Source organism: Anguilla anguilla, chromosome 4 (genome assembly GCF_013347855.1).
Source record: "Anguilla anguilla isolate fAngAng1 chromosome 4, fAngAng1.pri, whole genome shotgun sequence".
Taxonomy (NCBI): domain Eukaryota; kingdom Metazoa; phylum Chordata; class Actinopteri; order Anguilliformes; family Anguillidae; genus Anguilla; species Anguilla anguilla.
In genome coordinates, this window is record NC_049204.1 from 33,256,867 (window position 1) to 33,272,260 (window position 15,394).

Genomic DNA, 15,394 nt, shown 5'->3' on the forward strand with positions numbered 1-15,394 from the left:
ATGTTCATCTTGATGATGCCTTTGATGGAAAAAACAATGAAAGATATGGCTAATTGTAATTGAAATCAAACAGAACTGAACTCCTAAGCTGTCAAATTGTTCCACTATTAAACTTTCAATATTGATTTGAAGTTCCAAGATGACGGATGTACAAGACCATAAATTTGACACAACAGGGGCGCAACAAAGAAAAGTGTAACATGAATATACAAAGCATGTATCTCGGATCACAATGATATTGAGTTAGTTGTAAAGTCTACAAATGTCTATTTTGCTCAGTCATGACACTTAAACACTTGTTATTTAATGCAATAATGAAACTCACAAACAAACTTATCACCTAAATATAATTTAGATATTCAAACAACATACATAAACTTGTGTGCAGACAATGGCAGTGATAATAGCTATTTCTTGTTATCTGCTACCAATGTGCCCATATGCTGCCATGCACTTAGGTTACTTAAAGCGACATATGCATAATTAGTACTGAATGCAATACAGCCTAATGCAATTCATATGATTGAATATTTATCTATTCAACACCATCAGTCATCATATGCACCTGAGACCCAGCAGAAAATAAAGTAGTAAAATTTTCTTGACATAATACAAGTATCTTTCATGACAAAAGCATGTTACAGTGAAAATATTTTCAAAAAAAATATTTATTTTTAGTGAATGTCCCTCGTATTAGACATCACAACATATGGTTGTTGAGCTTAAGACCAGAGACTCATCACTCCTATTTTAACATACCTGCATTGGCTTCCAGTTTATTTTAGTTCGATTTTAAGGTTTTACTTCTTATTTTTAAAGCACTCAATGGGCTGGTTCCCTATTATATTACCAGCATACTCTGCCCTTAAACTACTCCTGAGCCACTGAGGTCATCAAACCAGTTGCTTCTGGCTGTTCAATGGTCCTAGCTAAAGCTCAAGGGTGACTGTGCTTTTGTGGTCTTTGCTCCAAGACTGCAGAACATCTTACCACTCAACATGAGGCCCGGCCTGTCCATCTCTGTGTTTGAATCAAGACTCACAACACACCTGTCTGCCTGAGCATTGCCAAATGTTCAAATGTTTTTACATTTTGTTCTTTTGTTTGTGTTTGTGTATGCATATATGTATAATGATTTTGTTTGCATACATTTTGTACAGCACTTCAACAGTTGTTGTTTTAAATATGCTTTATAAAGAGAATTTACTTAACTTTCTCATATCCCCTACAGGGGACGCAAATTAATTGCAAGGTCTTAAAATGAGTCGCCTGTGTCTCCCGATACAGGAAACAACAAACTCATTCATGTCTAGGACCACTAAACTTCTCAATGGCAAGGTGAACCAGTAGCTGACTGCACTGTCACTGTGCTAATATTGTATGTTGTACATATTGTTGACCAGTCGCCTGAGTGTCTATGTCTGCGTTGCCTGTGTAGCACTGCGTTGTAAGTGTATGCGAACCAGAGCCTCTTTTTAAAATGCAAAGCAAATTCCTGCAAATGCAATCAATTCAATTCAATAATACTTTTCACTGGCTTTTCATGACCCACCCTGTCAGGGCTTTGCTTGTGTTACTTCATGTTTTTGTCTTTTAATAAAATGTTTTTTTTTCCTATCTCAGCCTCTCCCTCCCTCATTCCCAGCTATTTAACTAAACTAATCATTTAATGATTGTGCAGTTTGACTTGTTTGTATATCAGCATTCATTAACAGTACATATCTAATTCAGGGGTTCCCAAACGCATGGGTTAGCCCTGTGTATGCTGAATTTCCTTCAAACCTAATTGAAATTCCTGAAGCTGTTTTCTTTAATCGGTCACTTACCATTTACCCACGTAATGCCACATTATGTAAGAGAACCAATGCTTTCTTGGTCTGCCATGTGCTGTGCCAAATTACTCCTTTTGAAAGGGCTGAAATGTTTAATTGCTATTGATAGACCTATAGCTGATGAAGTGTGGATACCTGGTCATTGAAACTAAACAATTTGCAGAAAATTTAATTCAACAGTAAAACAAATGGTTTAACGGACATAAGCAGCACGATGTTAAACTCTATTTAAGCACTAAATTATATAACGTAAAATGAAAAAAAAAAAAAAACTGCCATATATCCCTTGAGTGATTTTGGGAATCCCATATCCATTATAATTAGCTGAGATTCTTTCATGTTGCATATGTTGAGATACAAATTATCTCTCTTTTAGCAATGTAGTTTACCAGGATATAATTTTGTTGACTTTTTATTTATTATTTATATGAGACTTTTTAAGAAACACTTTAAGGAATCTAAGCCCAGCTATCTAATGCAAACAGTATTCTGTTGCAAGCTGGAGTCTGACAAAGGTGCTGAGTAACATTGTCTAACAGAGATCATCAGCTACCAGTGTCCTTGTATGCACTCAAATATATATTCTTTATGGGAATCAGGTCACAGAATATAACAGAATGCAGCTGATGGCTATGTCAGTTTGAAGCACTAACTCATCAGAAGTATAAACACTTTCATTTTGTTACGCTTTACTGAAGCCAAGGCATCTCAAGTATTTGCAGTTTATTTTTGCGGCAAAGAATTCTGAAATAACACACCGCAAGTGTTCAGTCATCCATGTAGGTTACACTGAGGAATGACAAAGAGGGACGAGGGGCGGGGCCACAAAAAATGAAAGGGGGAAAGAAAAAGGTCATAATGTTAATATTCGTCTTCATTGTGTTTAAAGCAAAGGGCACAGATTTATTTTAATTTTTTTATTTAACCATTATTTCATCAGGAAAACCCCATTGAGATTGAAATCTCTTTTGCAAGGGGGACCTGACATGAAACACAAAGTTACCCAACAAGACTTATACCCAACAAAATGTACAAACATCAAATGGATGTTTGTACATGTTTGTACGTTTTAAACTTACAACTATTGTGGATGCTGAATTGATATTGGCAAATAGCAAACCCAATGCAATAGCAATGCACAGCAATTCAAATGACAAAGAGGAGCCATCCATTTCATTTGAATAATGTGGGAAAATGTGAGTCATTCAGGAATGTAAAAGTGGAGGCCATATCAGAGGTTCAGGTTTATTTAGGCTATTCATACAGCCCCGTTGCACATAAAATGTCTCAAAGGGCTTTACATGACCATGTAAGTGTAAGTGGCTAAAAGACAAATTATAAACAAGAGAATAATAAAGGAAAAAAAAAACATTGGAGCAACTCGCATAAACTGTACATTCATACTCCATACATGCATACCCCATACATAGGACATACATACATACATTATACTAAGCGGGGTATGTTTGCGCAAACATAACTCAATGTAAACCCAACAGATCCTGATGAAGAACCCTCATTCTATTGGTCATTTTGAGACATGCATGTTTTTATATTTCCATAGCTGTAGACTTCATTAGATTTGAATGAGGCCACAAAATTCTAAATTTGGAGAACAAAGTTTTCCATAGACTTCACATAGGGAGACATAATGCTAACTTACAAAATCAGGCTAGCTTCTCCAAGTTTGACTAATTTCATCGTTCTAAAGTTCTAAACAGACATTAGATGAGAACAACAGGACACCAGCAACAGTGTCACAGGCAGGCATGCCGACAGTAGCAACAGTCAGTCACACTGACTCTGTCCAAAGTGACAAGCACTCAATTTGTGAAAACAGATCCAGTAAAGTTATGGTGGCCAAAAGAGACCATCTAGGTCGGCATAAATTACCGAAAACAGCCAGAGCACTGCGGGTTGGCCTAAGGTTTGAAAGAAGGTTTGAATCTTAAACTATCTGCCCAGTGGTGCAGTACATGTTGTTTGAAGTACAGTAGACATATACAGAGTTTATGGAGAGTAGGCTAATGTTCGTGTTAGGGCTAATCAATTTGAAAATGCAAAAATTTCACTTAACACATATTTTTTGTGATTAATACATACATAAATACATACATACAAAAATGCAGGAGGGCACAGGGTCAAGGGCAAACTGAATGGAAAGGAGAATACATATGTTTTGAAGTTTTTGCTTATTATTGGGTTAAAAACTTGAAAGAAACATTAAGACAATCAATCGTCACTTCTGGGAATATAACCACATATTGAATCCAATTGCCTGGACCTTTAATTTCATTTTGTAGAGTGTTCCAAAAAAGGGGCATGATATGTTAAAGCTCTCCTGCAGTTTCCTGCAGTTTTCTTCTTTGTTTCCGGCACAGATATGAGGCCAGCATTCTGTTCCCCCAAAGCCTGTGATGCTATATAAGGTACAATGAGTTCTGACAAGTAGACTAGCACAAACTCATGTAGTATTTTATATGTGAGCAAAGGTACCTTAGATGTTGGTGCCTTGGTACCTTAGAAAATTAGATCTGGCTTGAATTGGGAGCCAATATAGGGATGCCAGGACAGGTGCTCTTAGCAGCAGCAGATGGAGGGCTGGAGAATAACACATTACAGTTCAGTACAGCGTTTCAGCATTGGGCATTGTTAGGATTTTCTGAAACAGCAGTGTTCATTCAGGTGGAAAGGGCAGTTTTGGTGATCTCTTTGATATGCAGTTCTGGGACAGACTGGGATTAAATGCAGCGCCTAGATTTCTAACTAGTCCTAACGGACTCAGCTTCTCAGATACAGGATGTCTATGTCCATAAAATATTCGCCAGTTATCGCAATTTACCCTTGTGATAGACAGACCTGCGAGCGGTTGCGTGCGCCTCGTGGGCGGGGTTTGTTTAGGGACATCATTGTCACCCCACCGTTACAGTCAAGTACAAAACACCAATTAAAGTGCAGCTGCGAAGTATTGCACATGCATTATCACGTTGTTGGACAAAACGGTTTTACTTACTTGAAGTTTAGCAAATGTTAATTATAGACCAGAATGCCTACTGAATTAACTGTCCTACGAACAATAAATCCAACAATGGTCTGAACATGTCGATATACAGTAGGATAGCGCTTGAGTCAGTGGGGTTTTATCTATTCGTTAGCAATGCATGATACAACTATACTGGTAACGAATCTGTAATCTACTCAACAGATGTAACACCCATCCAGCTGACTAAATTGAAAACGGTTTCTTCCTAATATGATTTAGCCTACCTTTATCCCCGTCTTCATCGCCTTATTGAGCCACTAGGATTCTCTTCCACGATTGGTTAAAACAGTCAGAAGAGTACGTGATCTTACATGCTATTGGGTGAATACACTGTCAATTGGTCAGGAAAGTTGCAGCCTTGAACTGCGAGAAAATTTCAGAGCCAAGGACCGGTGGACAGGAAGAAACAGGAAGGGGATAGCGGCAAGTTCTTTCTGACACCTGCACCGCATCGTTCGTTGTATCGCATTTATGTGACGCTCAAGTTCACTCATATTAAGATCTGATAACATTTTATTTTAAAACAAACATGGCACAGTCTGATCATAAGAAATTCTTCGAGAATCTCTCCGGCGCTGGGAAAGCCATCGCCGTGCTGACGAGTGGAGGGGATGCTCAAGGTAGGCAAATTATGGATACAGTGGGAAAATAGACTCAATTATTTCAGCTTTGTTGAGCCCGGGGACTAATTCAAACGGTTGGTCATAATAACGATTTTGCTGTCACTGTAAATCGTGGATGCTTAGTGTTTAGACAACCACTGTTTTATAGCTCTACCTAATTAGTATTATGACTTCATTTTTTGCATATGGTAGCAAGCTAGCAGGCCAGATATAGCAGGAAAAAAAATGCATTTTCAAGGCCAGTGATGCGTATATACGTTTGGAAAGCAGGTAGCTAAATGAAAATATTTCAGTAAAACATATACGTACATTTTTAACATTTAAATTCATTATATGCCCAATGAAAAGTCGTTGACACTGATAATATTTTTTACTGTACTGTTATTTTAGAAATGGCTTGCTGCTGCATTGCGGAATTTCATCAAGTTCATGTGACCATTGTGTTGCTGGCACTGTCTACGTTTGTTTCACTCTCAGCATCCTCGCAGTGACATTGGCGCGGTAGTCATAGGAATTCTTGCGAAGTGGTTACTGACATCACCGACTTTCAACTTGGCCAGAACAGGAAGTTACAAATGTTGCCATGATTCTACTGACCCTGCTGTACTTGCACAGTGCATCATTTTGCTTTTGTGGTATTTTGCACCCATCAGTGAACAATTAGTAAGATATTTACTGACAGTAGCTAATCTTAACGCAACGCTCCACGGTGAATTAGATTGAACAAGAATAGACAGTTCCTCGCTAATCTCAATGTGAATGCGTGTCGCGAGGAGGGATGTGTGTAAGTGAGGGGCTGCAGTCGCTGCAGGTTGTGCATGCTGCGTCAGAGGAAACCTCGCATCAGCAACTACTGTGGCTCGAATGAGACGATTAATGTGATTTCTCCAGTGGTATTGCACTCAGAATTTGCAGAATGAATTCTGTATTGGGAGTTTTTGTACATAGTAGGGTATAAATAATTGTAAGGTTTTCCGCATTTGAAAGGCGTCTGAAAAAATAGCATCCGGGTCTGGCCCAGTACGAGCCTTTACTGGGATAAGGACAATAGGCGTATCATGGGCAAATTAGTTGTTTGTATGTGACTGAGATTCTCTTCCTGAAGCACGGTGCATGTCCCGGTTGTCATATAAACATGAATACATATGAAACAGCCTCTTTAAATATAAATATAAAATAAAAACTTACCTAACAACATTAACATACCTTGCATATCAAGCACTTAGTATTAATGCTAAAATATGATTGAAAGGACAATGCACTGTATGTTTATGGTATGTCACAGCTGTACCTTACTTATAATATTAATTTGACAATGTTGTGGTACAGTTCAGCACAATGCGTAAAACAATATTGCCTACCAATGCTAATGTCATTATTTATGCATGAGGCCTTCCAGGTGGTGTTTAGCATTTACATTTCATTCGCATAGCAGATGCTCTTGTCCAGAGCAGCTTACAAAAATAGAGAATATCAGAGTTACTGATCACTGAATTCAAGCAAAAACAAATAATGTCCTGTCTGAATTTGCTTAAGAAATACCTTTTTTTCTTCTTTTTGGCAGCTATGCATGGATCCTAAGGTGTATTGGCTGCCATATTGCAGTAGGCCTGCAATGACCTTTCAGGGTCATTCTGTATTTCTGAATTAGCTTTTGTACAGAGGAGGTAAGCTTTCTGCTAGCACAGTAATTTAGAACAATTCAGATTCTTTTAGCCAATGCGACTTACAAAAGTCAATTTCGCTTGGTAAGCAAACAAGACAAGAGCTGGAGAGAGGCAAAATTAAAAGTAAATACATGCAACCATCAAGGTGCATGCCTCAAGATCTATGATAAAGGGAGAGCAGGGTAACATTTTTTATTTTTAAAAATTGAATCATTCAGGTGTCGTACAAAAATGTGAGTTTTTAGACATTTTATGGAAGACAGCCAGTGAATCTGCCTTCTTGGCTGATTGGGGCAGGTTGTTCCACCATTGGGGGACAAGGGAAAAGAAGAGCCAGGACCACATTAAGTGGCTGTCAGGTGCTTCTGGGGAGAGGGCAACCAAATAGCAAGAGAATACTGAACAAAGAGTTACTGTATGGTTGGAGTGTATAGCGTAATCATCTGATGATAGGAAGGGACAGTACCATTTGCAACATGGTGTGCCAGAGTGAGAGATTTGAATTGAAGCAGCATTCTGGACCAGTTGCAGTGGCCTGATGACACAGGCCAGTAGGCTAAGCAGCAAGCTTGAAGAGCTTGTACAAGTAGCTGTGTTGCCTTTTAGTTGAGTAAGGGAAAGATTCTTCTGATGTCTTGAAGGGAGAACCTGCAGGACTGTGTGGTTGCTGCAGTGTGTGTTACAAGAATCTCAGCTGGTCATCCAGGGTCACACATCCAGCTAGTCACATCCAGGGTTCTTAGCTAAGCAGGGGGGAGACACTGTGGAGCTGTGAATAGTAATTGAAGCATCAATCCAGGGGGATCCTTTTGCCAGAAAGAGCAGGAGTTCTGTCTTCCCCAGACAGAGTTTAATTTGCTGGGTTGACACCCAGGTTGCTATGTCAGCCAGACATGCAGAAAAAACTGTATGCACTTTACCAAGCAATCACACCATACCTTCTAGGAAAAATTTGGGAATTAAGAAGAACCTACCTTATCTTACCATAACCTTATCTATGTTTTTAGCTTTGTATATTTTAGTCTTTGTCTTTGTTAGATATTTACATAAGTTTCTGACAACCTTTACCTTGGCTGGTACGGGGGCATTTGAGGTTTGTAGCATGAAGCAATACAATACAAAGCAGCTTGCACAGTACGTTATGCCTTCAATTTTGTGCGTGAGTATTTTCCATCAGTATTCTTCAAAAGTAGCTTAATTTTATTTTCACTTGGAACTATTTCCAACTAAAAATCAGATGGAAATACCTGAGACTGCTGCTCTCAAAGAAGTAGTGACACAGCTTCCTGTATCATATGGTTGTGTTTGTAAAATTTGAACATGCACATGCATATGCATATGTGGTAGGAAGCACATTTTCTTATGTGTTTTCAAACAGCTTTATACCCCTTATTTTTGTTTTTTGTTTTCTGAATTTTGATTGTTTATCCGTCATTCTAGACCTAACTAGTTGTTGTTACATTCTGCACCAGTTATGGAGAACACACATTAACGGCCACATCCTTGGAAATGAAGGCAGTCTGCTACCAGTCACTGTACCTGTAGTGTACACTTCATGGATAGTTGGAGCTCAATTGTGTTTTGCCTTAAGGGATCCCTGGCCACAGGATATGGTTCCTTGCTGTGGGGTCACTACACCAAGGACTCATGCCTTCTTTGGACATGTCACCCAGGAGGCACAAAGGAACTGTGCCTGTAAATTAGTCTGAAGAAACTTTGCCTGTTACATTTCCTGGACTTTAATAGTTCTCATTCAGGTTTCTTGCCTGGAAGAATTTTCTATGAAGCTAAGAAAAAGAAGTTAACACTGTGCATACATAGTTTTGTGGTCACAATTTTACCACCTGTGTGGGATTCAAAAATGTTTCTAAACAGAGGGAACAGACAACGGAGTACTACATAGTATGTAAGTATACCTTACATGGGAAGGTGTTCTGGCAATACTACATTCAATCTTTCTTTGAAACGTAAGGGCTCACACCAGAACCTGATGTCTAAACAATGCTGTTGATTGATGCATTAGTAATTAAACCAAATAAGCCACAAATCTAATGGTCTGTGTCCAGAGGTTATGAAAGCAGTAATCAGAAATTGGGCATGAGTGAGCTTTTATCTGTTTAACAGTCCTCCATTTTTGGAAAAGTTTCTCTGCACAAGCTAGGCCGAGAAGGCCTGTCTGAGTGGGGGTGACAGTGAGGCTATGAATTGTAGGTTTTTCACTTACACCACAGCTTTTCCTACTTCAGTGTGTAGACACACTGTGTTAAATGTCTAATCTTCAGTCTTGGTTGGTTTCCTAGTAACTGCAAGATGAGCCTTAGCCGCTCACTGACTTTTAAAAGTCTTCCCCCAGCAGTGGTTACAGACTGTTCCAGTTGTTTGTTCACGGCATATTAAGTGTTGTGTGGGCCTTTGAAGCATCTAAACTTTGGCATTAACAGTGTAGGCACGGTCCGACAGTTTCTCCAGTTTCCTGAAAAGCCAGTGAATAACAGCGTGTGCCAAGTGGGTGGAGCTTTATTTAGCATTTGACTAAACATGGAAATGAGTTGCTCTGAGGCCGAGGATGGCTTGCTTAGCCACACACACACACACACACACACACACGCACACTCACAGAAGAAACTCGGATCCTAAACCAAATGTTTTGGCTGTGGAAATGGCTAGCACTAGAAATGGGAAAATAGGCCTAATCATTTACAAACAGCTTTTGCAATGCTTACTGTGCCTATTCCAACTCTTTGTTTACACTGTATAGTATAAGTGCAGAATTATAGACTTGTCCACAAATTTTAGGCCAATTCTGCACAGTTTTCAGTTTACATTCTAACTGTGTGTTTGAGTGAAATAATTCCACTATGAACTGTAGTGATTTTGCTTCATTTTTTGCAGAATAAATTACTTTTTTTAAATATTGCACGTTGTACAGTATTTCTTTAACTACTTTCTCCAGTTTGTGTTTTGTCTTTAATTTATCGCTTTTCTCAGTGTTCCTTTAATATGCCTTGATGCATATTGCCTTAGCCTATATAACAAAACCTCTATAATTTAGAAATACAAGTGTTGAAATTGATTTAGTTGTGCCCTTTATTTCAAGAAAATAGTTTTGCAATATATGATTTTATTATCTATATGAAAAGATAGATTATGAAACTCTATATTAATGCCCATGATTTTGGATGAGATGTTGGATATCAGGTGTCCACATGCTTTTGACCATGTTGTGTACTTAGGCTATGTGCGTTTACTTGTTTCTATGTTGCAGAATGATAGTAAAGTGTAAAGTTAAGCAAATAAACTTATCCCATGTGGATGCAGTTCCTTTAGCTTACTTGCAGGATAACGCTTTTACTTAATTAGAACGGATGGCAGTTGCTATAACCTAAGAGACGTGTGCTCCTTTACAGTATTTGTGAGGCCTTTTCTGTCTTTGGGCATGTGTCCTTGGAGACCGTGCCTTGTGCATGTCTCGCCTTTCGAGCAGCAAAGGAAAAAAAAAAGAGATGGTAGGGCTCCTTTTATAAGGCAGGAAGTGACACATTGCACCCAGTCACCATGACCAGTTTCTTCAATATAGATGTGATCTTGTCGTCAGTCTGATCCAAAATGGCGCCCAGTCCTTAGAATAGTTAGCTTCAACATAGGCCACAAAATTTAAGGGGAATAAGAATTTTATGGAAATTAATTAAATGATGAAATATTAGTTTGAATTATCCACGTTCAAAATGTCAAAGGAGTATCAAAATATTCAGATATTAATTTAAATATCTATTATTTACACAATATTTTAAATTCAATTCCATGACAGTCAATTGTGGCGGGGCTAAAGAAAGAAAATAATAAATTTGTTAGATTTAGTTTGTTCATTTGGATCAACATTGTGGTTAGATGGACTCTTTAATGCTACTCTTTAAGCTTCACTAATTTTCCGCGGCACCATTTCCTGCTAGAGTCTAATTTGACTATATTAAAGCAGTAATGTATTCCCTATTGAAAACCCCAATTTAAGCTGACCTATGAAATGAGGTCAATCATTAAGATCAAATTGTTCAGCATGGAATTGAGCATGTAATAAGGTTTGTCTTTTTTTGTGTGAATTCACAGGTATGAACGCTGCTGTCCGTGCTGTGGTTCGCATGGGAATCTATGTGGGAGCCAAAGTCTACTTCATTCACGAGGTTTGTTTTTTCCCCAAACGTATGTGGACGCATTCCAGTGCCCGCTGCGTGCTTGGCATTTAAGGCGTTTAGCTTGGTGGGAAAGCTGCCTGTTCAGTAGCGCCTCTGTCAGATTCTGATAAGTGTATCATACAATAGAGGCTCTTCTAATTTGCCACTTGTCCTGTAATTCAATCAAGGAACTCTCTTCTGAAAGCAGGCCATGAGCCACTACACGGTACATGATTGCTGCGTTTGCATTGCAGCGGTCTCCCGTTGTAATCTTATGTAACCGACTTAAGGCAGTAATTGGACGCAGGCCTGCATTTTCCTCTGATGTCAGCTCAGTGGTTTCTGTAACAAGATAAATGGATTCCACAAGCCACACCCCATCTGCACAGTGTGAGTCAGTGAGCCAACACATAATAGTGTTCATGTATTTTGCATTGACAGGGCTACCAAGGAATGGTAGATGGAGGGGATAACATAGAAGAAGCCACATGGGAGAGTGTTTCAAGCATGCTACAAGTGGTAAGTACTGTAAGATACAACAAACGTGGTAGTTTTTTTCCACAGATGATGTATGATGATATTGCCTGTGATCATCAGGTATTTTTGCTATCTATATTAGATGAAAATGTTAGCACTTGAGTCATTTAAGGGGATTATATGAATTTCTGTTATTTACTTTATGTATGTATACTGTATACGATGAATGCAGTGCACTTTATTATTGCATTAGTCATACTGTTAAACAACATCACAGATGTTGTTTCTTTGAGTTAGGGTTAGGGTTAGGGTTAGGGTTAGATGTGCTTTTTCCTATGCATGGGAAATTGTGCTCACTCAGTCACTCACGAGACGTTTTGAGGGACGCATGCGCAGGTGGTGCTTCGTTTAGTAGGACGCATGCGCAGGTGGTGCCAGCTAAAATGTGTCTTGCCCCGTGGGTCTGGACGGTTCCGTGCTGGTTTTATAAATTTGTTGCCCAACATGGGGCTGAACATGTCATGTTCATGTGTGATCCCCTCTGCTTATTTGGGAGACTGTAGACAGACACCCAGACTTCTTTTCAGAAACATGTGGTGTCGCCAACCTGCTTCTTTTCACACTGCAGTCCATAGAGTTCAGTCAGTGGAAGACATCTGATACGTGACTTTGGCATTTTGAGTGTCCAGTCAACCAGTAGGGGTGGCTAGATAGCAAAGAAATCCGGACCCCTATCTGACTGAACTCTCCCGTACCCTGGGCAGTGCTATCGCCGGTTAGCACTGGCATGGTCCAGATTCCATCCGAGAACGTGGGGCTAACATCTTAACATTTTAGTTAGCTGGTGTTGGTAATCTCTGAAAGGCCTCACTCAGCACAGTGCAGCATGCGTTGTCTGCCCGCAGGGTGGGACGGTCATAGGCAGCGCGCGCTGCAAGGAGTTCCGGACCCACGAGGGCCGCCTGAAGGCTGCCCACAACCTGGTGCAGCGGGGCATCACCAACCTGTGCGTGATCGGAGGAGACGGGAGCCTGACGGGGGCCAACCTCTTCAGGGAGGAGTGGAGCGGTCTCCTGGAGGAGCTGGTCGAGCAGGGTAAGGAGCAGAGAGCACCAAAAGCCAGGGGAACACAACCCCATGCTTTCGGCTTTTGCGTGATCGCAATCCTCAATTATGTAATTGGATCTGCTATAAGACTTAATGGGCCTCATTGACAAAACTTTTCTTAAATTTGTCTTACTTTTGTTCTTAAGAAAAGCAGACAATAGATTTTGTGCCTATCCCAGCTGCATCAGATGATGAATGCCTGTTGTCCTTCAGTTGAATGCGAATGCCTGTTCATGTTGATTAGCATGAGGAAACACCTTAGCTGTCAAACAACGCGCAATTAGACAATCCAAAAGCAGCAAATGCGCCATTGCCAAGTGTTGGGTTTGAGTGCGGAAACCCTGTGCACGTTAGTGACTGTGTTTGTGTGGAAACCCTGTGCATAGCAGTGACTGTTTGTGTTGACCTGTGGGACAGGTGACATTGATGGAGAGGCTGCACAGAAGTACTACGCCTTGCACATTGTCGGAATGGTGGGGTCCATCGACAATGACTTCTGTGGCACCGACATGACAATTGGGACTGACTCCGCCCTGCACAGAATTATCGAAGTTGTGGATGCAATCATGACCACTGCTCAGAGGTAACAACAACAACAAAACTGCTCAAAGGGGGAAGGAGCCCCGCATTTACGTGGATGTTCCATGTAATTGCATTATGATTGTGCTGATTTGCATACAGTTCCGTCAGCTAGCCAAATGCATGCTGCATCTAAATTTCTGTTAGATTATGTGACACATTAAATCATATATTTTTAAACTTTTCCACGCATTGTGCATTTCCTCCAGCCACCAGAGGACTTTTGTGTTGGAGGTCATGGGCAGGCACTGTGGGTAAGGAATACTGTTCATACGGTTGTTGACTGCAAAAACTGTCTGTCTTAACAAGTGTTTTAGTCTTGTAATGAGACTTAAAATATTTATTTTTCTTTCAAGTAGAAAATATTAGCTTGTTTTAAGTTACTTTTTTCTTTGCAAGTGAAATTGTCGTACCCTGTTGGCAAATCTTGAATTGCGTCCAAGGTTTTTGCCTGATTTAGCAGAAAAGCAACATAAGATTTAGTCCAAATACAAGACTAAAATACTTGTTATTTTTTCGTTTTTTTTTTCAGTGTGTGATTTTTTAAAATTATCTCTGTTGCACGTGCTTGCCAGTGTGTGGAATGTTTCTGACCCCTATTTGTAGTATTTATTTGTTTGACTGTGTATGTGTGTGTTGTACCATAGGTCTCAGACTGTGGAATTTGGCTGACTTCAGTACAGTATAGTGCAGTTTGTGTAGGTATTGTAAATGCCTGTTCTTGGCCTGGGGCTGGGCATATGTGTGTGTGTTTAAGGAAATGCATGTTTGCTGTTAGTGTGTTAGGTCTGGAAAGCATTCTGAAGTGTACATGAGCATAGCATACATGTTTGTGTGCCTGGCCTTCGTGAACGATCTACGTCACTCTATAATGCATGTCTGTGCATTGTTGGCACCTGGTCCTCACTAGTACTTTGACCTGCAATGACTAGTGTGTGTATGTGTGTGTGTGTACGTGCGTGCATGTGTGTGTGTGTGTGTGCGCGCACATCTGTATGTGTGCATGCATGTGTGTGTGTGTACGTGCGTGCATGTGTGTGCGTGTGCGTGTGTGTGTGTGTGTGCGCGCACATCTGTATGTGTGCATGCATGTGTGTGTGAGTGCCTGTGTGCACACGTACACTTGTGCATGTGTGTGTGTGTATGTGTGTGTGTGTGCACGCACATGTGTATGTGTGTGCTGGTATGCGTGCATGCATGTGTTTGTGTGTGTGTATGTTTGTGTGTGCACGCACGTGTGTATGTGTGTGCCTGTATGTGTGGATGCATGTGTGTGTGTGTGTGTGTGTGTGTGTGTGTGTGTACTGTATGTGCATTGTAGGTACTTGGCCCTGGTGAGCGCTCTGGCCTGTGGAGCTGACTGGGTTTTGATACCCGAGATGCCCCCTGAGGATGACTGGGAGGACCAGATGTGTCAGAAGCTCTCTGAGGTAAAGGGAGCAGTCTCAGTAAATCCTCTCACCCAGACTCTCCAAACCTCCATTGAGCTGTTTACAATAGATTTCAGAATACCTCCACTTTGAACATAAATCTAGAGTACCTTCTACTGCTTTGATCTTTCAACCAGATTAACTGTTCTGAATTTTTAAAAATAATTTCAGCACTTCGATCAAAATGCTTTAGATTAGGTAAATTATTTTAAATCTACAATTTAATCAATATTTTTTTTCCAGTCTTTTATTGTAATATGTAACTTAGCATTACTTATAAAAGCAATTTCAAATACAGATTTGCATGTCAGCTTTGTGTCAGTCTCATTTGATAATGATTCACAAATCTTGACCACTTGAAGCTCAGTCAAGAAAAATATTAATTTACACAATTATGCATCATAACGGAATGGACATTAACTTACCTTAATTTAAGTTAAGCACTGCATGTAAATCATATATGTATA

The 15,394-nt window shown here is 39.9% G+C and overlaps 1 protein-coding gene across 8 annotated transcripts in view; it reads left to right on the top strand.

The window, feature by feature from the left end:
- Positions 1 to 5,214: 5,214 nt before the first annotated feature.
- Positions 5,215 to 15,394, top strand: part of pfkpa (phosphofructokinase, platelet a) — a 30,104-nt gene continuing 19,924 nt past the window's right edge. For 3 of the 8 annotated variants that reach the window (XM_035414228.1, XM_035414226.1, XM_035414231.1), the window contains exons 1-7: positions 5,215 to 5,495; positions 11,270 to 11,343; positions 11,776 to 11,853; positions 12,717 to 12,906; positions 13,336 to 13,501; positions 13,707 to 13,751; positions 14,819 to 14,927. In XM_035414228.1, coding sequence (XP_035270119.1) covers positions 5,405 to 5,495; positions 11,270 to 11,343; positions 11,776 to 11,853; positions 12,717 to 12,906; positions 13,336 to 13,501; positions 13,707 to 13,751; positions 14,819 to 14,927 — 753 coding nt within the window. In that variant the 5' untranslated portion in view covers positions 5,215 to 5,404. The remainder of the gene's footprint in view (positions 5,496 to 11,269; positions 11,344 to 11,775; positions 11,854 to 12,716; positions 12,907 to 13,335; positions 13,502 to 13,706; positions 13,752 to 14,818; positions 14,928 to 15,394) is intronic. The other 5 variants (XM_035414224.1, XM_035414225.1, XM_035414230.1 and 2 more) reach the window with 2 other exon arrangements.